The sequence below is a fragment of the Pieris brassicae genome, chromosome 5 (genome assembly GCF_905147105.1).
Source record: "Pieris brassicae chromosome 5, ilPieBrab1.1, whole genome shotgun sequence".
Lineage (NCBI taxonomy): Eukaryota > Metazoa > Arthropoda > Insecta > Lepidoptera > Pieridae > Pieris > Pieris brassicae.
In genome coordinates this window covers 18,987,381-19,014,951 of record NC_059669.1, presented here as the reverse complement: position 1 = coordinate 19,014,951, position 27,571 = coordinate 18,987,381, and the positions used below count along the sequence as shown (strand labels likewise).

Genomic DNA, 27,571 nt, shown 5'->3' with positions numbered 1-27,571 from the left:
CAATGATTTTTAAAACAGCACTATTAATTTTTAAATTACCTAAATAATCAAAATATATTCCTGCGCTAGCGTTGATTGTTTGAGCATAGTTCTGTTGCCATTGACCTCCGGTTTGAATTCTGCAAATATGCTAAGCTTCACTACACTATACTATATTAAATGCTAAATCTATTATTCTATTTTAAAAGTTATCTACTTTAGTCGCGTGTTTTACTTGGTCAAAGTGATGGGTAATATGGCGTCTATTAATAAGCAAAGTAAGTGTGTTGTTACTATTTACTTTGATTATTTTGTAGGGTCCCTTCCATAATGGAGAGAGAGCTTTGCGTAATCTTAAATGATTTTTGAGATACACATATTCTCCGGCTTTATATTGTATATTACGAGTATGTAAGTCATAATACGACTTAGAAGATTCTTTGGACCTCTTTATGAAATCCAGAGCTTTTTGCCTTGAATGTTTTAGGCGATTTTGTAGCATTCTAACATAATCGGGGTAAGTAGCCCCTAGGGATTCATTGAAAATGGAATTTGGAATAAACGGTTTATTACCAAAAATCAATTCATAGGGTGTAAAATGTGTTGTTGAGTGTACAGATGTATTATACGCAAGCATTGCTGTATAGACATAACGAGGCCAATTTGTTTGTTCCTTGTTGATGTAGGACTTGAGGTACTCTTTTAGAGTAGAGTGGCTCCGTTCAAGGGCACCTTGGGTCTGTGGGTGATAAGGAGAAGCCCATAGATTTTTGATTTTGAGAAATTCGCATGTTTTCTTAAAAAGATCAGATGAAAAATTGGTGCCTTGATCGGTTAATATCGATTTGGGTATACCAAAGATGGAAATATAATGGAGTAGACACTCACTTGTTTCTTCGGCTGTAGTACTACGGATGGGGTAGGCACTCGAAAATTTGGTAAGGTCATCTTGAAAAGTTAAAATGTACCTAAGTTTAGCAGGACCCGTTTCCGGGAGAGGCCCGACGATATCCATGGATATTCGTTGGCATGGTTCGCTGGAAGTGCTCGTTATTCGCATCGGAGCGCGGTTTAGTTTCCTAAGTGCTTTGTTTTCTTGGCAGGACTTGCATTGTTTTACGTAAGATTCTATATCGCTACGCATCCCTTTCCAAAAGTACGATTGTTTAATTCTGTCATACATTCTCACGGAACCTAAATGACCTGCGATAGGAATGTCGTGATTATCAAAAAGGATCTTCTTAATTTCAACAGGAGCTGGGTATATAATATTATTATGGTAAATTTTGATTTTTATTTGAGCGTTATGGAAAAGATAACATAAAATATTGTAAATTTTAATGAATGAATGTTTTTCAAACGGGTTTTTCATATCTGATATGGCAATTTCATCTGTGTTGCCGAAAATAACTAATTCATTTCTAATATTTTTTAGAGTTTGGAATAACTCGGGATATGATGCTTCATCAAAGTGATGGACTTTAGTAAATATGAAATAATACAATTTGTTATTAAATTCAATCTTTTGAAAAGAGAAAAGTTCTTTTTCGGAATTCCGAGTATTCTCTAAGATTTCGGGGTCGCTTAGAATTTCCAGCACATAAGGGTTAGATTCGTCTAGATCAATGGAAGTGGGGACTAGGATAACTTTAGAATTGGTCTTAATTAAACTCTCATTAAATTCTTCAATATCGACATTATAACTTTTGTCTTTATTTGCCATTGATTTGAGGAACGTAGGATAATCATCGACGGGTAGATCTGGATTTGCACTTGTAGAGGGCATCGGATCATCATAGATGTTTTGAGCAGTTGGTTGTTCTTCAGACAACTGAGGTGTAACCTCAGGGATTTGAGCAGGTGAACCAGTCATTTGATTGGATAATTCAGAGGATGTAGAATTAGGCTCTATTTCAGGTAATGGGAGTAAATCGTTACCTTCTAGGGTAATTGGATTAGAAGTAGGTGAAAGTAACTCTTCGGGATGGAAAGAGGGCGGAGATATTAAAAGATCCATAAGATCTCTATCTACTGGTTCTCCTCCTTTTCCAGGATCAGATTCCGGTTGAACTGGATTGACGGGATATCGAGACAGAGCATCGGCATTGGAATTAATTTTACCTTTTTTATATTTTATATCATACTCGAATTCTTCTAATTTGAGTCTCCAACGGATTAATCTGGATCCGGGATCTTTACAATTGAAAATCCACTGCAGAGGCTTATGATCTGTTACAACAGTAAACCGATTACCATATAAGTAAGGGCGGAATGTTTTAGTGCCGAATAATATAGCAAGACATTCCTTTTCCGTCACACTATAATTACATTCGGCCTTATTCATAGTACGAGACGCGAAAGCTATGGGTCTGTCCTGGCCGATTTGCCCTTGGGATAAAATAGCGGATATTGCATAATTCGAGGCATCACAGGTCAGGAGGAAAGGTTTTGTGAAATCCGGGTAGGATAATATTGGAGCAGAAATCAATTTCTTTTTTAAAGATTCGAAGGAAAATTGCTGTTCGTTTTGCCAATTGAATGGAACATCCTTTTTTAAAAGTGATGTGAGAGGTTTAGCGAATTTTGCAAATTCGGGTATAAACTTCCTGTAATAGGAAACTAGGCCCAGGAAGGATTTGATGTCTTTAGGGGTTTTGGGAATTGGAAAATCAGATACGGCCTTCGTCTTTTCAGGGTTAGGTTGGACCCCATTTTCGCTGATTATATGGCCTAAGTAAGCTACTTCCTTTCGAAGAAATTCACATTTTTCTGGTTGTAGTTTTAGGTTAAAAGAACGTATCCTATTGAAAACAGATTTTAAATTACCAATATGAGAACTGAGATCATAGGAATAGATAACAATGTCATCAAGATACACGAAGCAACGCGTGCCTTGAAGCCCGGAAAGACAATTATTCATTAATTTCTGAAATGTGGAAGGGGCATTTTTAAGACCGAAAGGCATTCTATTAAATTGATAATGCCCTTGAGGAACAGAGAAAGCTGTTTTAGATGCATCGTCATCTGAGATTAATATTTGATGAAAACCCGATGTGAGGTCTAAGGTAGTGAAATATTTACTATTTCCTAGCTGGTCAAGTATTTCCGTTATTTGAGGAATAGGATAAGTTTCACCCACGGTGATGTCATTTAACTTTCTATAGTCAATGACAATACGCCATTTCTTTTCGCCACTAGAATCCATTTTTTTTGGCACTACCCAAATTGGTGAGCTCCAAGGGGAAGAAGAGGGTTCTATAATGTTTTGGTCTAGCATTTTATTTATCTGTTTTTCTACTTCTTTCTTGTGACATTCTGGAAATCTATAAGATTTAGTATGAATAGGAATGTCACTATTAGTTTTAATATGATGTTTAATTGCGGAAGTGTAGGTAAGTTGATCATCGGGAAGATAGAATATATCAGAGAATTTCGAACACAGTTCAATAAGAGCATTCTTCTCCTCTATATTTAAATGACTCAATCTCAATGAGTTAATAACTTCATCGGTACGGTGAGTTATATCACGACTTATTGAATTAATAGGATATGAAATGGAATCTAACGGTATAATATTAAGATTTAGGTTAGTTTTTACATTAGCAGGAGACTCTGAGGTATTTGCTACAGTTATATTTACACAATTGTTATCTTTTACTTTAACAATACAATTAGAAATAAGAAGATTTTCTGAGATGTGTTGATCCATAATTAACCCTTCTTTAAGATTACTTTCATGAACTGTACACTGTATGACAGCTTCTGAGCGAGGGGGAATGATGAAAAAAGGTTCGGAAAATATTAATTTAATCTCGTGTTTACCTATCTTTAGAATATCACAAGTATAATCAATTTTACATCCAAACTCTGTTAAGAAATCTGTACCAATAATACCATCATAAGGTAAGTTGATATTCTTGACTACATGGAATTTAAAAGGAATGAACTTAGTTTTGGATGTTTTTAGTTTAAGTTGGAAATGACCTTCAGTTTGTGTTGGTTCATCTCCAGGATCAATACCTTTAATTTTTATTAATTCTTTATTAAGTTTTCGATTAACATGAATACTGGATTCTTTTAGTAAACATATGGCAGAGCCAGAGTCCACTAACAAAGATAACGGATTATCTGAAACTTGTGATTCTATTAATATATGTGGTAGTAGTCTTTTCGTTGTGTCTATATTGATTTCGTAAACCTCTTTATTAGGAATTGGAGGAATTCGAACAGAAAGATTAGAACGACGCGATTGTTGGGGTTGGTTACCCAGGATGGGATCGTTAGGACATTGGGGATTAAAACGACGCGATTGTTGGGGTTGGTTACCCAGGATGGGGTCGTTAGAACATTGAGGATTAAAACGACGCGATTGTTGGGGTTGGTTACCCAGGATGGGGTCGTTAGAACTTTGTGATGAAGGGGTGTTGGCTTTAAAATCTCGTCTCGTGCAACACCGGGTCGAGACGTTTATTCGTTTAAAGATTCTAATTCGACAGGATAATCATCATCACGGTCATCGGTATGTTCGGTTACATGGGACACTCGATTAGGATAAGAATGATTGCCATTACCAGGCTTCTGATTGCGGCGATTATTGTTGGTTATACGGAGCTCGCAATCCTTAATCTCGTGACCCGTGGCTTTACAATATCTACAAAATAATGATGGTTGTTTGGATGAATGGGAATTAGAAGGATAATTTGGGTAAGGTTTATTTTGAGAATTGTAATTAGGTTTTCCACCGGATGAACTTTGGGTGTTTTGGGACTTATTATTAGAGTGAGGCTGACCTTGACTGGTATGACGTTTAGTGAATTGGCTATTCTGAATCTTTTCTTCTGACATCGCTAGATTTACTGCGCTGTTTAAATTTTTAGGATTTCGGGCCCTAACTAAATTCGAAAGTCTGGGTAATAGGCCCATGAGGAAGTGATGGAGGGCCAGGTCCTCCGTTGAGGCAATACGACCTGGGATCTCCTTTTGTGGATAATTACCTAAAGAGATTTCTGTCAACAAATTAAACAAAGAAGTTTCTACTCGCAATGAGAACTGGCTCACAGGCTCGTTTACACCTTGTCTACTTTCCTGTAGCTCAGTTAATAGATGAGTGTAGTGTTTGTGTTCACTAAATTGCGTTTTTAAGAAATCTTTCAATTGGGACCAGTCACTAAATTCTTTAATTGCACATGTAGTAGCAGCCTTTCCCTCTAATGAATTGACAATATATTTAAAAAGCATTGGTTTTTGAATATCTGACGCCAGGTCCATAGCATTAGTGCATTTAATAATAAAAGCGTTAAGATTTTCTCTACTGCCATCGTAAGGCTTAATAAATTTAAGAAGGGCATTAATATCCATCTCAGTAGTTTTGGATTTAGATCTAGTACTTCTGGAGGATGGAGATGGTTGCCGAGATGATTTAGGTTGAACTTTTGGGTCTGTGGATTCGTCTGACTTTTCAGGAGAGGTCTCTTCGACCTTGGGTGGTCCTAGCATAATAGATCTAACCACAAGAAAAATAAATCGTTTGTTGGATAAAATAAATAATTCTCAGCCGATATAATTACAAATATTTTACTAACGATATACACTTTTAAAATATCAAGAAGAGTTTTACAAATGAACTAACGGAACTCTAAAATTAAACAATACAATGACCGAAGACTTACTGTGTAAATACTGTGTGGGCGGCTGATAAGAAAACGACGGCGCCGGCTAGGAACATTCCGATGCACGATATGTAGCAAATAATTATATCTCTTAGTTTGATTCCTCCACAGGTAGGTGTTTTTTCCTTTTTCCAGGGTATGCCAATAGCGCGTCAGGACAGGTTGAGGACACGTTGAAGGTGAGTGGTTACAGCTCGAAGATAGAGAGGATATTGATATTTTCTAACAATATAACACAGATCCTTTCCAGGACCACCGCAGTATGTTATAAGGTATGATATATTTCGCAGGGCTTATTTCTTTGCACTGAATGTTATTTTCACTATTCACAGGATTCACAGAATTCGTAGTATAGTAACGAACTATGATTTGGATTACGCGAGATCCGGCGCGAGTCTGCAGAACGGCACTTGGAATATCCGGATCCCACCGCTGCCACCAAAATGTTATACGAGTTTGTGGATTCAAGTTTTTAAAAAAAAACTTATTTTAATTATCTATATTTAATAACTTGAAATGATTAATACAAATACAAGATTTAACACTCGTAATTAGGATTGAATAAAAACAACCGTTCTGGATAAGATCTCTAAGCAGACTGACTGCTACTAAACTAATCGTATCTATCTCCTTTTTACTTATGATGACATGACTGTCTTTAGTATTGTGTTAGCATTAAGGTTTACATCTTATTGGTATAACAGAGCGCACGTTTTTCGTTGCGACGGGAGAGGCTGCGTCGAGACCGCGACCCATCACGGCGGGCGTCCCGCAAGGCAGCGTGCTATCGCCCTTGCTCTACACCACGTACACCGACGACGTTCCGTGCCCCGAGGGGTGCACACTCGCCCTCTACGCCGACGATACGGCGTACGTGGCGTCATCGCTGAAGGCCTCGCACGCTGCTCAAAAACTCCAACGCGCTCTGGACCTCCTGCCAGAGTGGCTGGACAAGTGGAGACTCGCCGCCAACCCGGACAAGACACAGGCCATTGTCTTCGGCCGGGGTTGGTTGCCACCACCCCTACGCTTCCTGGATCGAGACGTGCCATGGAAGACGCCGGTCACCTATCTAGGGGTCACCATAGACCGGAGTCTGACCATGACGCACCACATCTCCAGGGCTGTAGGGAGAGCCAAGTGGGCGGCGCACACGCTTCGCCCACTCTTCACAGGCAACCTACCTCTCCGCACCAAGCTCGCGCTACACAAACTGTATGTGCGCCCTCACCTCACGTACGCGGCACCGGCGTGGTTCTCCTATGCCAAGGAGACCAACCGCCGAAGACTGCGCACCGTACAAAACACCGTCTTACGGCGCGCTGTAAAGGCACCACGCTACGTGAGAAACGCCACCATAGCGCGAGACTTGCGGATGGAGTCGATCGACGAGTTCGTCGCACGGCTAGCGATGAGGATGTTTGATCGAGCGGACGCCTCTCGACATCCTCACCTCCAAAACATCGCGCCGTGGCACTCCAGGCCGCCCGACCAATACAAGTACCCGTGAGCTCTTCTCCGCGGGTCCCGACGACACCAGGGCAGCAACCGCGGCTTCGACCGCTGGTCGCCTCGCTGGGCCTCCCCCGGGTCCACCGGGGGTCTCACCCGGCGGTGCTTGACCGCGAGCCGCGCAAGCTGCCCGATACCATCACTCATCACGACACCAGGGCCAAGTCGAGACTACTCCTTGGCCCCCTCCTCATCAGCATCACCACCGGACTTGACACTCCGGACATGACCCCATCGGCTGCGCGCAGCGGGTAGAGACTGAGCCTCCCCGCGTGCCTGCAGCCCTCACCAAGGGCTATATGCCCGCCCCCGTACCGCCCTGTATCAGCAGGGCGCGAACACAGACACCACCTGAAGGGGGCATACGCCCCGAACAGGACAAAACACCCCCCTCGTCGAAGCGTACGAACGTGTTCTTCTCAGAACAGTTCGATATCGTGGTCTTACGATAACGCAATTAACTGTTCTTTTCAGAACAAACTATTGTTTCATGACGATAACGTTTACAACTGTCCTTGTCAGAACCATCACTGTTTCATTACGACACGTACTAATCACCTACAGATTCATCTAAACTTGATTAGCAAACGAGATAGCGACCAGTCTATTCCCGAACGTCAACACTCAACAGTGTATTGGAGGTGTCATAGTTGGAGCGAAGTTGCGTTTTTGATTCTTACCATTATTAACTATTAAGTCTATCTGAATATGATCACTATTATACATTATTCATATATATTATCTATATACTGATATCCCCTGTGGATAAATGTTATTCGACCAAACAGGAATTTTTTTTAGATCTTGACAGCAGTGGAATCTGGATTAACATATTTTATTAAAAATAATTACATACCTAGTTATTTACACTGTACTTTATAATCGATATTAAATGAAAGGATTTTCAATCTAAATTGAATAGGAAGATGGATTCTGTAAGAACCGAAGTTATTAATCAAAATGTAATCGAAAGAATTATATTAGAACTTGGTAAGTTTAAGTAAATATTATTCATAAATTGATAAACAAAATGAATTAAACATAATGTTTATGTTCAACAGCTGATGCATTTAACATCAGAATAGTATGGGATGGTGAGACAGCACTCTTAGCTGGAGTAATGGCCGTGGCAGGTGGTCTGCTTGGTGGTTATGCAGGAGGCAGAATGGGTGCAGCTCTGGGAGTTGGTATAGGAGGTGCCGTAGGTGTTGGAGCCTCAAGTAAGTAATAACTTTGTTTAGACCTGACATGGAAGTTATCAAGTGTCAAGTCAAGATGATTGTTATTATGTTTTTTTATGGATAAGCACTTACCAGAAAGTATGCAATTATCATGCATTTGTTGTTTTTAATAGTAATACCTACTATTCTTAAAGGAACTACCTTTATTTATCCTAGATAAAACTTGAGGTAAATATTCCATAAATTTAAAATAAATTTTTAAACTTAACTGTTTTGTTTCAGCTGTTGTGCACCTACGTCAAATTTGGTCAATAGTTAAGGAACAGCTGAAAGAGCTTGTATATATTGTGTTCAATTACTTGCGTAGACTAGATCCTGTTGACTATGAACGAGGTATCGCAATACTTATGGCCTGTACATCAAGTCGGAGAGAACTTGTTTTTACTCTTTTAGACTTTATTGCTCACAAACTTGGAAAAGAAGTAATATCTAATATAACAGCAGCTTGATTTGAGGTAGTTATAAGGTTGCTATAACATGAGCTTGAGATTTAATAATGGGTTGTGTTTCTAGAAATTAATTAAGTTATTTTTATAAAAATTGCTGTGATTTTAAATCACATTATAGTTACTAATGATATTTATAGACCAGTAGGGACCTTGTGGATAATTGACTCTTAGGCCAAACTTTGTGTCTAAATAACACTTGCTTGTATAGTGCAGAACTAGCATGTTTTGACATAGAACTTTGAGACTTGTCTGACTCAGAAAGCTTATGAACACATGCTTGCCTATATAGGTTAAATGGTAATTAAATCAGATGAAATCTAACATGTATATAAAAGAAAACAACTGTAGCACTATTGGAATTTATTTAATAACTTTCATACAACAGAATGTATTGTAAATTCATTTGTTCTAATAATACAGATTTGAATCCATTTATTTATTTTGATTTAATTTATTTAGTAGATAAATTTGTTTTTTTAATAGGATTGGATTTAATAAAATGATATTAAATTTAAATGCAATTTTTCTATTCTACTACTACTTTCATGACCTGGACACATACATAACTAACTTTTCTTATTATAAAGCCAATGTTTTTATGAAATAAATAAACAGTATAGTGATTTATTTATGATGTATTATCTAAAAAAGTATTAACTACATAGGTGTACATAGGAATCTGTTCTCACTAACTGTTACATTACAGCTAAAAGGAATGACTAATGCCTTTTATAATAATATATTAAAGCCAATCTAAAAGTTATTTCCACATTGGGTTACTTACTGAGAAACATTAAATTTTAAAAGATATAAATAGTAGTGTAGTATAAGCACAGAATTAAGTAGATTATTACTACATATAGGTACTGAGAAGTATATAATACTAAACAATGAAAACTAAGATTTCTGAAGTTACTTGGAATGAAGGTCTAAATTAATTTATTACACTAAGCCCACATATACCATATACACTAATGAGATGACACTAAGTGCATTACAACACTAAACGCTTTGTACTCTGTTAAATTATTAAATAATTTTAAGTTAAATAAATTACATACACCTAAAAAACAATAACAAAAAATTATAATTGACAAATAAAAATAAATATTACCCCTTTATTAAAAATAAATTAGACCCATTTTAACTAATTATTCTAGAAGCAAAAGCACTATGAAAGTAACTGCTATGAATATATTTTGATTGTCAATTGTCTTTAGTTTCTACTAATATTTAGATAGTGAGCATATTTTTTGTTTATCACACAACATTAAGTAGTTATTAAATATTCATTATATAATCAAGTATTTGATTACTGTGATTAACACTGAAATTATAATTGTCATGGTTTCAATAGTGGTCAATCCCTTTTTGATGACTTACAGTACTTCTAAAATGGAAATGATTAGAACCATTTTATGAAGAAAAAAGAGCTGTTGCTGTCCTTTGTTGTACATTCTCATTCCTCAAATAGTTGTGCCAAAAGACATAAAATACGAAAAAGAACTGCATCAATGTGCTTTTTCCCAACTAAGGTGTCAATCTATTATTACTCCTAGATATTTAGTTCATTCTGTGTATTCAAGAACTGGACATTGGCATTGATGTTGTTTATGACATGGCTGATTGGCCTCTTTGCTAAGTTATTGTCTATATAGGCGGGACCATTCAGGACGGGGGACACACGGCGACGACACCACTACTAATCCATATATACTACTGGTATCGTTGTTAACTCTACGTCTATGAAGGAATGAGAGAAATAAATTATATTCATGATAAAAAAATAATATTAAAAGTAAAGAGTTGTTTCGAACTCGGTATCGTTCTTGTGTCTAGTATACCAAAATTGTATCCCCAAGCCAACACTCCAAACACTCGTTGAGAACAATTCTGAATGACCAATACTATAGTTATGTGTTGAGAATGTTTCATCGACAGCTCAAAGCTTTCTTTGACGGTATCAATTGTCAACGATTCGCCGCAGTTTTTCGTTATTTTGCACTGAACTTATAATATTAATTGTTTATCACAAAAAATGTATAATATCACACTTTTTTTGTTTTATGTCAGATTAAGTATTTTTGATTTTATGGATCACATACGTATTCGAGATTAGACAAATTTGCTTGTTACATTTTATGTTCGCAATCTTCTATTTGTTTGTTTACCCCAGCAGATAAGTGTATCTTATAATAATAAATAAAGGATCAACTTACGAATAAAGCCGCAAAAGCTAGTCAATATTTCATCAGAACATAGCCTAATGTTAAAAAAATAAGGCCTAAGACCTTTAGTGCATTTGTGCGGTGTATTGTGACATACCTAATAACTAGCTAAAAGAAGCAAAACTGGTTACTATAAACGTAAAATATTTAAGATTAAGTGCATTATTCTTCGTCCATAGCATTCTTCAATTCCATTGCGAGTTTATATCCCAATTCAGGCCTCCGATCACGGCCTTCCACCATTGCCAGGACCTTTAAAAAGACAAAAAATTTAAAGTGGCGATAAGTGAGACATGACCGTTTATACGATAAAGGATAGGACATAACTACGAAGCTCTTAGACTTAAAGATCCACACAGTCAGGCACAGACCTACTGTCCAATTTAAAAAAAAATATCACAAAAATATATAAAAATCTGGATTGCAGTGGGTTTTAAAAATAAAGGTATGACTATAATCACGAGATGCGTGCGTGCAAAGTATTTTGGGTTTATCCGTAATAAAGATACCACAGGAAAAAAATAAGCAACCAATAATCATACTTTGGAAAGTCATCACCTTAGTTGACAGTTCTATTCGACATAATATGACATTATCATCATTATTTAATAAACTTTTCTTTCTATATTATGGTTACATATAATAAAATGTATATATATAATAAAGTGTTCGCGAATATAGTTTGATTATATTGCCAAAACAAAATATGACTCGTCAAAAAACTTAATTGTTACTTGTACCAATACAAATATTTGAGGATAATTCCTAGTTTAACTTTAGCTCTAAAAAATAATAATGGTCAAGGCTTTTGTGTTTTTAAACCAAAAAGTTTTCGTCTCTCGGTCCCCAATTACACAGTCCACTTAAAAAAAGTAAAAAAAAAACACTTCGAATCTTGTTAACTAGACTGACATTTTGACACTGACCTTAATGGTGACACATCTGAATGTGACCTAATTTTAGTTTCTATAAAGTTATATTAACCAGTATAAAATATATAAAAAATCGGTGCCGCTACAACCTTTTTAGGTCTGGGCCTCAGATTTCTGTATCTCTTTCATAATCATTTGTCAATCTGATAAGCAAGTAATCGGTCTTCTGTGCCTGACACACAACGTCGACTTTTTGAATCCAAACCGGGGATCGAACCTACAATCGGATGAGGGACGAACGCTGAAGCCACTAGGCATGGCTGACCATAAGTAATTTATAAATAAAAATTACATGAAAATGCCATACATACATCTTCAGAGTTAATAATAAGTCCATTATTATTTATTATGGTACTCTTAGTCCGTTGCATGTCAGCCAAATCCACGCCACGACAGGCATCTTCTATCAACACTGCACGGTAGCCTATGGCAAGTGCGTCTGCTATTGTTGCGCCTGAAAAAAAAATATAAAAATATAATATGCTTTCCATCTTGTTACACATCCTAAGCAGTATCTGTACCCCTCTGACATCATCATTACAACAGATACAAATAGCTTTGAACGGATACCTGACATCGAACCGGACAGACACTCAAACTAGTAATAAGTCTATTATATAGATTACTAGCCGCCCCCGCGAACTTCTCCTTAATGTGGTTTTAGTTAGCCTTAATACCGCGACACGAAAGAATAATTTCACTGTATTATCGTCACTATAATTTGAATTTGATTTACACTTCGGTCTAAGTAACACGTGGTTTCCTAAGCTAACACCAAAAATTAAAAAGTATAAATAATTGAATTTCACGGTATTTCGTTTACTACAAAATAAATATAATTTATACTTTAGCCCCAATAACACGTGGTATTCATGATATTGAATTGTAGCTTATATGACACATTTGTTGTTTTACCATGGCAGTGCCATCTATTGATTACTTACTCAATCCAGTCGAAGAGTATCGACATCTGTAAGAATCTTTTGGAGTTAACAGATAATTGTGACTCTCAATTAATTATAGACAAATAATTTGCAATAAAATAAAATTGCGACTATAATTAAAGATCTAAGCTATCCTATCTCTTAAGTTGGACCAGACTGCTACACCGTGAGCAGTCTGGTCCAGCCAATTTAATTTAAAATCGGTTAAGTAGTCCATCGCGGACAAACATCGTGACAGGAGATTTATATATATTAAGATTTGTCATGCACCTCATATCGGGCCGATGAAATAGTCATATTTAATAAGACTGAATTATAGTAGTAATTTAATTATAGTAATTGAAATATATTTAGTTTTTTTTTTTTGGGGATTCACCGCTGGCCGTCACTTAAATACCTTAGTATTATTAGTATACAGTCCAAATCATTTACGATGTCATCGTTTATAACAGCATAACGGTTATATTGACCAAAATCAAAAGTCCCGACTGAATTCTATTGTATTAGGATTAGGTACTTAATAACAACGTCATCGGCTGTTACGACTATCGGTTTTTACGACCAAATATGAGTAGTTCCTTCGATATCGTTATAACAGATTTTAACTGTATTCAAATAAATAAATTAATAGTCTATACAGAGAGAACAGTCGTAGTATACCGACACAGCTTCAACTACTTGTCTATTACGAAAAATCAATGATCAGGTAACACATACAAAACAGTAACTTTCTTAATTTAATTTATATTGTATGTAAGATAGTCTTGAAAAGACTTGAATTAATTGAATTTTCTTTAGTGTGTTAGTAACGACTGTTTCGCGAAAGTATGGAATACAAAAGACTGGACCCTAGAACGCGAATTAAGACACAACACACAGCGCTGGGTTGGGGATCCGCCCTCACCATCGATTCCAGATACCTTGTTACTGGTGGGTAATCATGCGCCTTTACCCAATATTAAAGAAGTGGCAAGTATAATCGACTTAGACCGTCATAGATTGTCAATCAAGCTTTACTTTCAAGAGTTGTCACTAAAGGACCCCTAGATAGATACATAGACATGGCGCTAAGTGTGAATCTCAAAATAGAGTCAAAAACGTTAACACAAACACATTTCTTTCGCTTTCGTATCGTAATAATCAATAGAACTGCCGAAAGCTATACTGCATTTGACCGTGTTTTTTTAATATTTCTTCTCGTTCCGCATAGACTATAAGAGCATACAAACATAGCAAATATAACGTTATATGACTTAATACAAGTAGGTACAAGCATTTTGTAAAAGTTAGAGTTAAATCATCTAATCGCTTGTAAAAATTAGTATGAAAAAGAAAAATTACATTAAAATTTAAATTACAATTGCTTACAAATCAATACGATGACGTCATACCCTAATACACGCTAACGAAGTTATTTCTTGACCTTTGGGCTTAAAACAATCAGTTTAATCAGATACCAATTTTGGTGAACTTGAAATTAATTTCCCTAGAACTATAAATTATATATCATAAAGATAAATTGATAAACATACCGACACAAACATCGTACGCGATGCCACAGATGTAAATATCAGTGACCGCGCGCATACGCAGCTGAGTGCTGAGACTTGTTTCGGTCAGCTTCTTGTTATCCCAGAACACTGAATACGAGTCCACATCCGGATTTGTACCCTTGTACACTTTTATCGCGCTGTCTACTACCTGAGCGGAAACAAATATTAACGATATTTTTTTTAAAAGTATATAAATCAATCTGACAGGTTACGATTCATTTAAAACTGTCAAAAAATCCATACAAAACGTATCAAACACAATAGAATAATTCAATTCGTTAAAATCAATTGATTTTTAAATAGACTTCACACAAATCACATAGATGATGCGATACCAACTGATAAATGCTGCTAGAGGGCTCACAAGTGCGTTGCCGATCTATGAAGGACTAGTAGTACACCCTAGTACTAGAACTAGTCTCGCGTCCTACGTACAAATTAAGTATTTATGGAGATGGTTAAAGGATATCAAAAAGATAAAGATTCAAAACATTACTAGTTCCAATTATTATTATTTTTTTATTTGAGCGTATTGTATATAATAATAATAAATTTAAAACAATATTAAAGCTAAAAAGTCTAAATAATACGAAACTCCACAAAATCCATACCTATTGACGTGTTCAAGTACCTGTTTGTATTGATAAATTTTGAACAGATTTTCTTTAATCAATCATTTAAGGTTATCTAAATATATAAAATCTAAATTGAAACATCATCACGTCTCATCAATTCCTGTATCTAAACTTCTTAATCACGTTTACTGACCTTGAGGTCCTTATGAAGTTCTGCGCCCCAGGAGTCTTGTACGCAGTGCCGTGGCCAAAGACGCTGTCTCATTGGAGGAGGGCCCGCAAAGACGACTGTGTCGTAGGCTTGTGCTTTATCAGCTGAAACCTGAAAGGAACCATTATAAACTAATGCTTTCTTTCTTATAAAACTGAATAAATGAAGATTCCTTGAAAACACATAGAACTTATCAAAAACTCTGAATCATATCACAGACTCGAATGTATTTTAATAATATATATGTTGGCAACAAAACAACGTAGGCTTATGATGTAGTAAAAACTGTTTATCAGAAGTTTTTGACATTTTAAGAAAACACAAAAAAATAAATTAAAACAAAAATAATAATTTCAATAATTTATGGATTATTTAGTAATTATTAAAGTAATAGTATAATAGTGCTTGTTTTGACATTAAGAAATGGTTGCCAGACCGGAATTAGCTTTATTATAAAATTGCTGAGAGATTAAATTTTTATTCATTTCCCAATCAAATTAATTTATATAAACAACTAGCTGACCAGGCAGACGTTGTTTGTCATGTAAATAATTTCTAGTGTAGAAAAAAAATGGCGATTGTTGTATATATTTTGAATACCACATAAAAAAAAAACAATAATTTTGTATTTAAAGTAAAAAAAAATTGCGTTGGATACCCCTTATCTTAGGGGTTTTAAATATACATAGTAGCCGATACTCAGTAATGTATGCAACTCCTTACAAACATTGTGTAAAACAAAATACTTGGCGTTTAAAAAGAGTGAGAATAAATGATGTTGAATTTTTATTTGTGATTTGTTTTCTACACTATTCCAGGTATATTGTTTTGAACTTAACCAATGACCTCTCCCTTTGAATGGAATTCAATATCATCAATGTATAAATATTCAGAGGCATAACGGCTTATTTAAATACTTTATTTAGAAAATAAACATTATTTGGAGCCGTATTATCTGCTACGTGGGAATTTTAAAAACATACGACAAATCCTTGTGATAATTATTGTGGAATGGTTTTAAAAATAAAGTTGTTTTGGATTTTTACGTTACAAACATAGCGAAATACAAATCTTTCCTCTACAAAATGGAATTGTTTTTGCTATTTTCATAAAATGTTTTGTCGAGATATTTTAAATATATGAAAATCAGTTATAAGTTCATTTACAGTTTAAGGGGCCGTTCAAGTATTACGTAAGCAGATTTCCTGAAATTAACCCCCCCCCCTCTTGTCCATAAAAGTAAGCAAAGCCCTCAAAAATAATAATACATATACATAAGTATTAATTTGTTGTAGAAATCCTCGAAACTGTATGTTGTATTCAAGCATAGACAATGTGTGTGTAATATGTGTAAAAAAAGTTAATAATTACTGTTGACGTAATCACTAAATAAGAAAATCAAAGACCCCCATCCCCTATAGTGCTTACGTAATATTTGAACGGCCCCTTAACGAAAAGCTATAATAAATGACAGTAATTAACATCGGTGACGGCGGAGGCCGTAGAAGCCTAGATAATTAAAAGAACTTCGAAATGAAATTGTAATTTAAATTTACAATTAACATTTAAAATAACTATTTCAACTTATCTATAATTTGTAATTACAAGTTATTTCTATTTCAGCGCGACTTCCTCCACGCAACATTCAGTTTAAACAAAGAACCATTTTAAACTATTTCACAGAGATTATAAATAATATTTAATTGTCAATCATCTTTTCCTGGTTTGACTTCAATAGATCCTAATTAAGCATCATCTATCGTGTCTTAGCACACACAATCTATGTATTATACTGTGTATAGACTCTAATTATTATTTATTATTCTTATATTTTTAGAATAAAAAAAACATTTTACAGTTTGAGCGTCGACAACAAGCGTAATTTTCATATCTATGACGTAGACGTACACATTGTAATCAAAATAATAAATAATGCCAAACGTGGCATGTAACGCATATCAAAAACATATATACATATCAAATTACCAACGAAATAAAAAAAAATTATTTACTTTGAAAAGTATGTACTCACAGGACTCGAAGGATCCAGCTCCCGCATATGTACATTGTCAATAAAGGAGACGTGGTCCGGTGGATGCCAGTCAAGAGAATAAAAAACGCAGTCAAACGGCACCGACTCTAGTAACGCATTTATCGGTTCTACCACCTGAAACCAAAAAATATATAGAGCAAGTTTAGAACATTATAAAAGTACTACAAATGGAAGTGCCTCATGTATAATCCCGCCTAAACTCCGTAACTTCGACCTAGTTTTTGTACCCAATTTCGATATTATTTTGATTGTCGCAATGCTGATGTTAGCGACATATAATATCGCAATTAGAAGTAAGAGTACACTATTGCAAGAAATAAAAATAAGACCAAAATATTATTGCACAGTAACATTATTTAAGTTTTATTTATTTACTTATTATTAACATTAGTTAATAATAAGAATTAACATTCTCTTTTCCGATAATGTCCAAAAAGGTCTTTTATTGAAGTATCACTTAGATTTATCTTTAAATAAGCCAAGTTAGTTTTAGTTAGCTATAGCCCACAACTCGTAATTGTATGTTAGTTATGAGCTCATATTTTAAACCATTAAAGTTAGTTGTTAAAATAAAAACAAATTGTTTTATATGAACATATCCATACATAAAACCACCAAACTTTATTTACGCGTTTCCTTCAAATAAGCTAGCGATTAATTATCCCTTACTGAACCATCCTTTTCATGTAAGTTACGCGTATTATATACAGTCAAAATCTTTTATAACGTCGAAAGGACTACTCATATTTGGTCATAGAAAACGATAATCGCAACAGCCATTGCAGTTGTTATTAACATAGAATTCCGTCGGGACCTTTGATTTTGGTCAACTCTAATATAACCGGTACGTTGATCTAAACAATATCGTCGTAAACGGTTTTGACTGTATTAATTTTGAATAGGTATAAAGTCAATTTTACTAACTGAATTATAGTAAAACTGAAACATCATATTGTCTCTTTTCGTTATAGCGTAAAGTCAAGTAACAAATACTTAAGACTAAACTGAGTCTGATTTAGTCATATAGTGGATCATTTTCCGGAACAAACAAAATCGCAAGTCATCATGATAATTTAACTAAAAACTTCTATGTATTGGTGCAGTTCCTCTATGTTCAATTAATCAATGGTAACAATACAACACAATTACCATTCACTGTAGCGTAAACACAATGTGGAATTTTACAATTGGCTAGTTTGAAATCCCATTATTTATCAAGGACGCATTACGTATTTTTTGGGCCAGTGGCTTCAGCGTGCGACTCTCATCCCTGAGATCTTAGGTTCGCTTCCCGACTGTGCACTAATGGAAATTATTTCAATGTGCGCTTTTAATATTCCCTTCAACGGTACAGGAAAAATCGTGAGGAAACCGTCTTGCCTTAGTCCCAAAAAGTCGACGGCGTGTATCAGGCACAGGAGGCTGATCAGCTACTTGCCTATTAGATTGAATAGATCACGAAACATACAAAAATCTGACGCCTAGATCCAAATAGGTTGTAGCGCCACAGATTAATTTTATTTCATTACGTTTTTTCAAAAATGTTTTAAAAACACAATGAATTTCATTTAATTGTCTAAATGGAAATGCTCTGACCTTTCCTCACATAAAACTGTGGTACCCTGGACGCGATACCAAAAATAGACCTTAATAAGTAGACCGATTGGAATCGGTCGGTAATAAGTCGTACCTGGTACGTTAATTGATGGTGGTACGTGAACACTTCACACCTACACCTTCGCTGTCATCATTTTCGGCAACTTTCAACAGTTTAATTTGGGAAATTAATTTTTTCAATGTTGATATAACAATGATTAATCACGCGATTAGTTTGTGCCTTTGTAACTGTGCTTCCTTGTCCAAACCAAAAACAACTGCATTGTCTTTATAATGCATAACGTATTAGTTCTCTAATGTTATGATAGTGTATGTATTTATTGTGAATAAATAAATATCAATATTCTGACAACACATGCTTAAAAATATAACAAACCAAAGTTTGAATAGAATCAAAAAAATATATAATTTCATAGCAAAAGAACTAGGCTTAGGTATCTCACTTTTCTGCTTTTTTAATATAAAAAAAAGTTGTGTGTAGGTAAATAATGAACCTACTGTAACACTAAGATTCTGTTTATGTAATTGTAAAAAAATTATACATATCTTTAAAAGTATCTCAATGTACTTGACAACCATACTTTACCTATAAGCGAAACTGTAAATGAAAGCTACATTTCAATAACGTAGGTATATCTATATAAGTATATATGTATCTAATATATGCCACAAATGAGTCGATACGTAAGCACTCTACGCCCTACGTGGTGATTTATCAAAGGACGCATTTGTTTGGTCGATTGAGGCTTAGCTATCGTTATCACATACTTGTGGTTGATACTACCTACTTGTAGTTTTCGGATACTAGGGATTGTCATATTGTTTAGTATACAATTTACAGTTAACATCGTTTAAGTAGATTTGTAGGAAACTATTGTGACTGAACATCTATATTACTTTTCTGAGAAAACTAAAATTGAAGTAGCCACGTTTCATGCATATTTTGAGTATTTGTTTATTTATTTTATTTATTAACACTTTGTTATACAGAAATATAGTACAATTAAATAAAAAGGAGGGTAACTGGGGGCTTTATCGCTTTCAAGCGAACTCTTCCAGACAACCACTGTGAGAGTTTAGTCAAAACGAATGGAACAAAACAAAGCAATTAAAACATGTTTACATAGGAAACAGACAATAATAAAAAAATACACATAAAAAAATTACTTGAGTCACGATAACTAAAGTTTTAAAAATAACTCACACTTTGCCCTTTTCTAAAAAAAAACGCAATTTCAAAAGAAAATTGGTTCAAAGTTACGTTGCATGCGACGTTTACCTGCATTCTATGGTCGGTAACTCTAGGTACCGATTGAAAGAAATTATTTATTTGGGTTGAATCCAAATTTATAGTGAATTATTAAGAAGTTTACATTCTATGGTAAACATCGATATTAATTTATTCCAATTATGAACCATCGATAAATTTAAGTTCCATTTTAAATAGGTTTTGACGCTTGTAGTGTAAGATTCATTCGGTATCATACCTAACGCAACCTCTAAGCTCTTGGTTTTTTTGGACGACCATACGAATTCTTTGATACGAATTTACAATGTTTAAAAGTGTTATATTTCAGGAATATGGTTACAATATTGATATTTCAGCGCCTAGGTCGAAGTGAATATTTAGTTACACAATGCATGCAAAGGTCGTATTGCATATAGGAATTCAATTTCCTATTTATTCGTAAGACGTAGACAAAATGAACGAACGAACGTAGGTTCGCTGACAATAGACATCTTCTTTTTGTAGGCTTTATTTATTCAATGCGCATAAAATAATTTCGTAGATAAATAGGATTTGGGAAAATATGAGGATAGGAATTGTCTTATCATTGTGTGAATTTTGTTAGGTGTTGGACATAGACCCTATATACCATATCCTGAGAATACCTGGCCAGCTGTATACCTATGCTAATTGGTACCAAACTTAATTATTACTACTTTAAATAATTTATGTGACACGAATGGCTTTAGTAGTCGTAAAAAATATTATGTTATTACTTAATGTTTAATATAAATAGATATTTATGTAACTACGGACTTTGCACTTTCAGCTGCATATTTTATAGGCGATATTTCATCTACAATAAAGTCAGGACATTGGTTCAAATTGCATTTATATCCAAATATAAGGGTAGCATCATCGATTCAAGCCACGCAGCTAAATTTAGGTACTGAGGTTGTGCGGTGGATTATGCCTTATGCAAATATCGGACAAATTGACTTCCGACACGACAACTCTAGAGTAACATTATTTTTCTTCCCTGTTTCCTATCTTATTTATTACCTGCAAAACTTCGGTATAAGTTAGCAACATTGTAAGTGGAACTATTTTTGTAAATAATGCCGCGGGTGGACTTTGACATGGCGCGACAAAAAATATAGTTTTGTGTGATTCGTGTACCACTTAATAATTTTACATCCTTAAACTGTTAAATGTTATGTCTTTATCAGTGCAATGTTACTTTGATGAAAAATGCATCAAACAAAACATCTATATGTGTCTTATAAAAAGATCATGGAAAAATAAGTTTCTTTTGAGAGCGTAAACACTATTTAACAAAAAGAGTTAGTAGCTTAGCTAAAACGTGTAAATGAACTTGACTAATAGATTGGTAATTTCCATGTGCACAACATTTAGTCATTTTGCAGGAAATAACCATTTCAGTTGACGATATTTACGACATCTGGGAAAAAACCGTTTAGTATAAGCTAAGATTCTCAACTATTAACTTTTTTAAATTAAATAGTTTTAAACGAAATACTAAAGCAAAATATGAAAACATCAATTGTATCAGTTATACAATAACCAGGAATTTACCTTAATTCTTACCTCAAAAAGATTAAGTTTAAGTATATTGGACAAATATTGACCAAATATTTAGTGTAAAAAAAATATTGACCAAATATTTAGTGTAAAAAAAATATTGACATCTAATGCTTTACTTACATCATGAATTTATTTTGCATTTATAAACATATCTATTATAAATTTTTAAATATAGTTTCACCTCATCACATCTCAGACTCCATTTAGATCATAATACATATGCAATTCACAAGTAGGGCTGTCTCTATAGGTTTGATTCCCAGGGATACAAGAATTATTTTAACTTACTTATAGAAACAACTTACTGAAATAGATGAAATGCATCTACATAACAACTGAGGGGTTACAATGTCTTTAATACAAAAATATATATTTTAGTAAAATACTTTTAATAAACTAAACTACTAAATACTGTATAAATGTTAAACAATATTTAACTCACCTCACTTCCTTCTTGCTGGGCATTGCATTTGCTGATGTTGAGAGTCCCAGAGATGAAGTCATTCTGGACATCTACAATGAGGAATGCACTCACTGGTCGTACTATCTGTAGAACAATCCTTCATTAGACTAAGTATCAAAATGAATAATATGAAACTAAAAAGATAAAAATGTGACAATGAAGATTATGAAGTAAAGTAAAATAAACTTTATATATTTGATAAGAGAAAGAAGAATCTATGTTTTTCACCGATGAGCTTAAACAACCAGTAGATATATTGAAACTTAAATCTTACTACTTTAATCCAATGGTTCCAGCAGAATGTAAACTCCTCCTTATCAATGTATCCATCTCCATTCTTATCAAATACTTGTAAAATATGCCTAGCTCTCTCTTCACTCAATGGATAGATGTGGCCTTTGTCATTACGGAAGAGAGCCTTACAAATCAGGCGGAACTCATCAAGATTCAACTTCCCATCCCTATCAAAATTCAGATTAATTATAAAATTGATAATAAAGTACAGTTAAAAAAATATATTAAACTATAAGTGTAGCTTTTATATAGTAACACTTATTCTTTATAAATAAAGAATGTTTATGTTCTCTCCATCCTGATTTAAAAATATATTTTTAAAAGATAGCTGTATTCTACACACAGCTCAGTTAAATATACGACTAAAAATTTTAATTTAAGATTATGCAAAGAAGTTAATGTTTCCCAACAATATTTACAAAACTGATAGTTCAAAGAACATAGTATGTATGTAAAACACAATTAAAAAAACTAGTTTCAATTGATTTAGCAAAAGTTTTTAGTCATGAAAACGAAAAGTCGAACCCATCTTTGTCGAATGTTTCGTAACATGCGTCCATCTCGTCAAGTTGGTCTAGTTCTATTGGAGATCCGTTAGCAACCTCCGACATCGTCGGTTGGATCGAAATGAAGCGTTCATCGCAACCACTGCTGTTTATAAGGCAGGTCAACATCTTGCGTGTTTCCTAACTAACCTCAACAAGTTTCTAAGTTTTTAACAATGCGAATCGCTAAATAATCTTCGTCGGAACTTATACCAAAATGCCAAAAAACACATTATATAGTCACGTATTTATAGTATTTTCTAATGTTATAATTTAAATAACAGCATTATCCCGGCAAATGACATTATCAAAAAATATTAAAAATAAAACTTATAATTAACAATTCAGTTTTGACATAAAACAATAGTTTGAAGTTTGTTTGTAACATAAATTTGACTGTTGAGACTTTTGGCATTGACAGAATACCTTACACAATAAAAAACTAATTATTTATTCTCCGATTGATTGACACCATACAATAAAATCAAAATTGTGAAATATAGTTGCAAGTGAACAAATAATATATTAATAAATAAAAGCATTCGAATTTTAAATAATATGTTTGACTAGACACTACCAGCTTCTTAGCAATTTCGAGGATTAGTGATTGAAATGGGATTTCTGAGATTCGAATTTATGGGTTCTAACGACTCGCCAGAATAAATCTTCGAGAATTGCAAATTTCAGGGTCTTCTTGAATAAATTAAAACACACACATTACTTTCCATTAATCTAAGAAAACCATTTTAAAATTAAAAGTGACCTAAAATTATGAAAGGTATTATCTCTGAAGTACGATAAACATCCTTATGTTAAATAAATTAATTCTTAGAGTTGGATGTACTTGCAACAAACTTGGTTATTGTATTTTATATTTGGTTATCAAATTATTACATGGTTTGGTGACCATGTAAGAATTCTCCTTGCAAGAACTACCTAATTAATTTTTGAATCTACATTATTTTTATTTTTTTTATATTATGGCAATAGTTTTTCTACATTATTTTCTGCCTATTGAATGAATGTCATGGAATTTAGGATTTTGTCACGGACATTAGAAGTATTCAATGTCAATTATCAACTTACAAATGCTCTAGTATTTACAATGACAGCGCGGTGGCGGCGATTAAATTTGCGATTTGCGTAAAACCGTTCTCGGTTCGATTTTCTTTATTTTTCATACAATCAATCATTTCTTTGTTCGGATCGATAATCTATGCCGAATATTGTTGTTTAATATATATAGTAATTTAATACTGCTTCATCAACACTTGCGTTTAGTTATTGAAGATGATTGAAAAAGTGTTTGGTATAAACGCTACGAGCGTAACCCTCAATACCCGGTTTACATTACTGGCGGAAACTCTACCTTCACCTGTCATGAGGCCAAGAAAACGCCTGGTTTCACACCCGGTCCCTAATAATAGCTATTACCTTAGAAGCCAGAAGTTACCCCAACAAATAGCTTATCACTTGCAGCAAAGTAGTCGGGTAATTTATAAAATATGTACCTACTAAATATTAAGTCAATTTTAGTAATTTTTTTAATTCCTACCCATTTACTGTTTTATTGTTTACATTATTTGTTCATTCTTCACAGCAAAGAGTAAAGCAGCGACTTGGTCTTCGTAGATATAGGAGTGCAAGTAGCTTACCAGGTCTCCGTAGAGTAAATAGCACAGGCAATATAAATCAAGGAGTTAAAACTAGGCTTGCATGGACTTATGCTGATAGTAATCAAAGGTATATTTCGAAACTGTCTTATGTGAGCTTTTAAAATATAAATAATCAATTGTAAGAAAATATTGTTTACAATAACTTTGTCTAGAATTACAATAACATTAAAAATAAAATATATATAAGGCTAAGGCTACACTTTACTATGTGTAAACTACAATTTGTATTTATATTGATTAATAACATGAAGGTACTATCACTACTATCTCTTATAATAAAGTATATAATTATTAGTTTGTATATTTGAACTAAGATTTAGAGATTAAAAGTTATTGATATAATAGATTATGTTTTATACTTTGTGATTTTATTTCAGATGGGTATCACCATTCAACAATACTTCTAGAATGTGGCGTAGTAGTGGAATTAGGTTAAGAAATCCACACATAAGACTTGTTCGTGGAAGTGTAAGGTATGTAGCTCTTATTATATACAATTCTATAAATTTAAGAATATCAGCTGTATGTTTATGGCTAATTATGAAATATTTTAAATCCATATTTTTTCTAAAATAATTTTCCCTTAATCTATATCACTTGGTCACTAAAATCATTGAAAATCATTCATTAAACCTTCTGTCCCTTAAACACTCACAAATTATAAAGCTTAAATAGCATGCAGCTATGCTCATCCAACCTAATCAAATTGGAAAATAGCAAGTACCCACTCTTAGTACAATTACGTGAGCATATTTATAATACTCATACAATTTAAAATACAGGGGTAGAGGTGGTCGACAACAGATGGGTCGACTAAGAGTGAGTGCACCACCTCAACAAATAAGGGCGCGAGGGGCTAGAGGAGGGAGGGCGAGAGGGCAGACACGGGGGAGAGGAAGGGGTAGAGGAAGAGGTAAGAAATACTACAAAAAGCATTTTTTTCATTAAAAGGCAATACCATACAATCTCATATAGAATTTTGACACATGTTGTGAAGACTAATATAGGAAGACTTAAATACTTTCCAATTCCAACAATATCACATATATACAGGTCAGGGGATTTTTGTATCATACTTTTTAATGTGTCCCATTAAAAAAACACAATGTGGAAACTATTTTTATATAAATTCTACAAATATTATAATGCCTTTCAAATTACTTAGTTAAATTTTTCTTCTTTAGGGGCCACAACTGCCAAGAAAGTACCAACTAAAGAAGAATTGGACACACAACTGGAGCATTACATGGCAAATTCCCAATGGGCACTCGACAAACAACTAGATGATTATATGAAAGATGCTATGAACGAGGAGTGACATAAATAAAATAATATTATTAAATTTTAAAGTCAATGAAGGCATTTTCCAAAACTAACTATACGGGGATTTATAAATAACATATTTTTAATAGATCTTTATAACTTAAAGCAAAGAATTAATTTTCATCTTCCACCTGTGGTGTAATTGGGTTTAAAATTATTTCTTGCAATTATTTTATTAAATTAAATCTAGGAAATACAAAACAATGGTGCTGACTCTCATATGTAGCAAAATTATCAAGTCACAGTATGGAGAAACTCATTTTTTGGCATTTGGGGCCAAACCATGGACAACAGTGTATTAAATTTATTGTTTTTATTTTGATAAATTCTTAACTCTTAAACACACAAACATAAAAGTGTAGTACTGACATGATTTTTCTGCAAAATTATTTGTGTCCCAGAACATTTTATGGATCTGAAATCGGCTCATTAGGGGTATATTTAAGAATGAAATCTACATTAATTCAACATTGTTTGTGTATTAATAAACTTTAAATTAACTTAAGTTACAGAAACACATAAAAACGCTCGAGCCTACCTTGGCATACCAATCACTCCTGTTGAAACTTTTTTATAGGATTTAATTAATTATGTAGAGAAAATGGATTTCAGTTTGGTCCATCTTTAAATTAGAAATAGTTAAGATTTTTCTAATGGAGACTTGTCTAGAATTTATTTTATTAGAATTAGCACCATTTCCATTTTTCATGCCTTAAAACTCTTTGGATCATTAAAACTGTATATAAGGCTGAAAGTAGCAATGTATTGATTTATGTCATTATTTTCCCCACACCATACGTCCATCTTATATTATAATAGTATGAAAGCCTTTAAGAAAGTGATATGAACAGTCAAAAATTATTGCTAAGCTATTTTAACCGAATGAATATATTATTGCAAGATATTTTTAAGAGCTAAAAACACCGAAATGTTGAGGACCTAGTACAGATGTAAAAAGGTTTCTTGCGTTAGAAAAAAAAGTTGTTTTAACAATCCTTGATGTGGAACTGAAATACATTATAAATATTTTACATAGGATCTAACGATTAATACCCCTCGTTAATTTAAGAATATTATATGTGCAGTAGAATCACAGTGTAAACTTTCAATGTTTTTTTTTTAAATATAAGCAAGGGTTTTGTATATTTAATTACTAAACCTACAATCATAAATTTGCTAAAACTCGTAAAACTGACTAAAGCTGTAACCTTACTCTACTACTGTTGTCTTCTTTTTAACCGGATTAAATAAATCTAACTTTCATAGTTAGCTAGTTTTCGAGGTATGAGTCCGTCCGACACAATTCTGTATATGGTACTTTCCTCAACCGATTTATGTGACTGAATTATCTGAGGTTAAAACCAGCCAGCAATAATTAAGATTATTTTTCGTTTTAATGTGTAAATAATTACTTTGTAAGTTTGTTGTTCAAATAAATTTCTTTTTTATGATATTATGTTTTATTTAGATATAC

General features: G+C 33.7%; 3 protein-coding genes across 3 annotated transcripts; 2 read left to right on the top strand and 1 right to left on the bottom strand.

The window, feature by feature from the left end:
* The first annotated feature begins 7,762 nt into the window (after window positions 1-7,762).
* On the top strand, window positions 7,763-9,356 carry LOC123709831 (protein C19orf12 homolog). The gene is made up of 4 exons (XM_045661406.1): window positions 7,763-8,045; window positions 8,085-8,150; window positions 8,222-8,380; window positions 8,624-9,356. The coding sequence occupies exons 2-4, from the start codon at window positions 8,087-8,089 to the stop codon at window positions 8,848-8,850; spliced, it is 450 nt and encodes a 149-aa protein (XP_045517362.1). The 5' UTR covers window positions 7,763-8,045; window positions 8,085-8,086; the 3' UTR covers window positions 8,851-9,356.
* Window positions 9,319-23,451, bottom strand: LOC123709829. The gene is made up of 8 exons (XM_045661405.1): window positions 23,079-23,451; window positions 22,534-22,720; window positions 22,239-22,343; window positions 17,326-17,460; window positions 15,276-15,404; window positions 14,487-14,655; window positions 12,322-12,464; window positions 9,319-11,330 (listed from the first exon to the last, which is right to left on the bottom strand). The coding sequence occupies exons 1-8, from the start codon at window positions 23,225-23,227 to the stop codon at window positions 11,241-11,243; spliced, it is 1,107 nt and encodes a 368-aa protein (XP_045517361.1). The 5' UTR covers window positions 23,228-23,451; the 3' UTR covers window positions 9,319-11,240.
* A 735-nt stretch (window positions 23,452-24,186) lies between these two features.
* On the top strand, window positions 24,187-27,128 carry LOC123710271 (chromatin target of PRMT1 protein-like). The gene is made up of 5 exons (XM_045662069.1): window positions 24,187-24,589; window positions 24,699-24,841; window positions 25,152-25,247; window positions 25,557-25,687; window positions 25,959-27,128. The coding sequence occupies exons 1-5, from the start codon at window positions 24,389-24,391 to the stop codon at window positions 26,090-26,092; spliced, it is 705 nt and encodes a 234-aa protein (XP_045518025.1). The 5' UTR covers window positions 24,187-24,388; the 3' UTR covers window positions 26,093-27,128.
* Window positions 27,129-27,571: the final 443 nt, after the last annotated feature.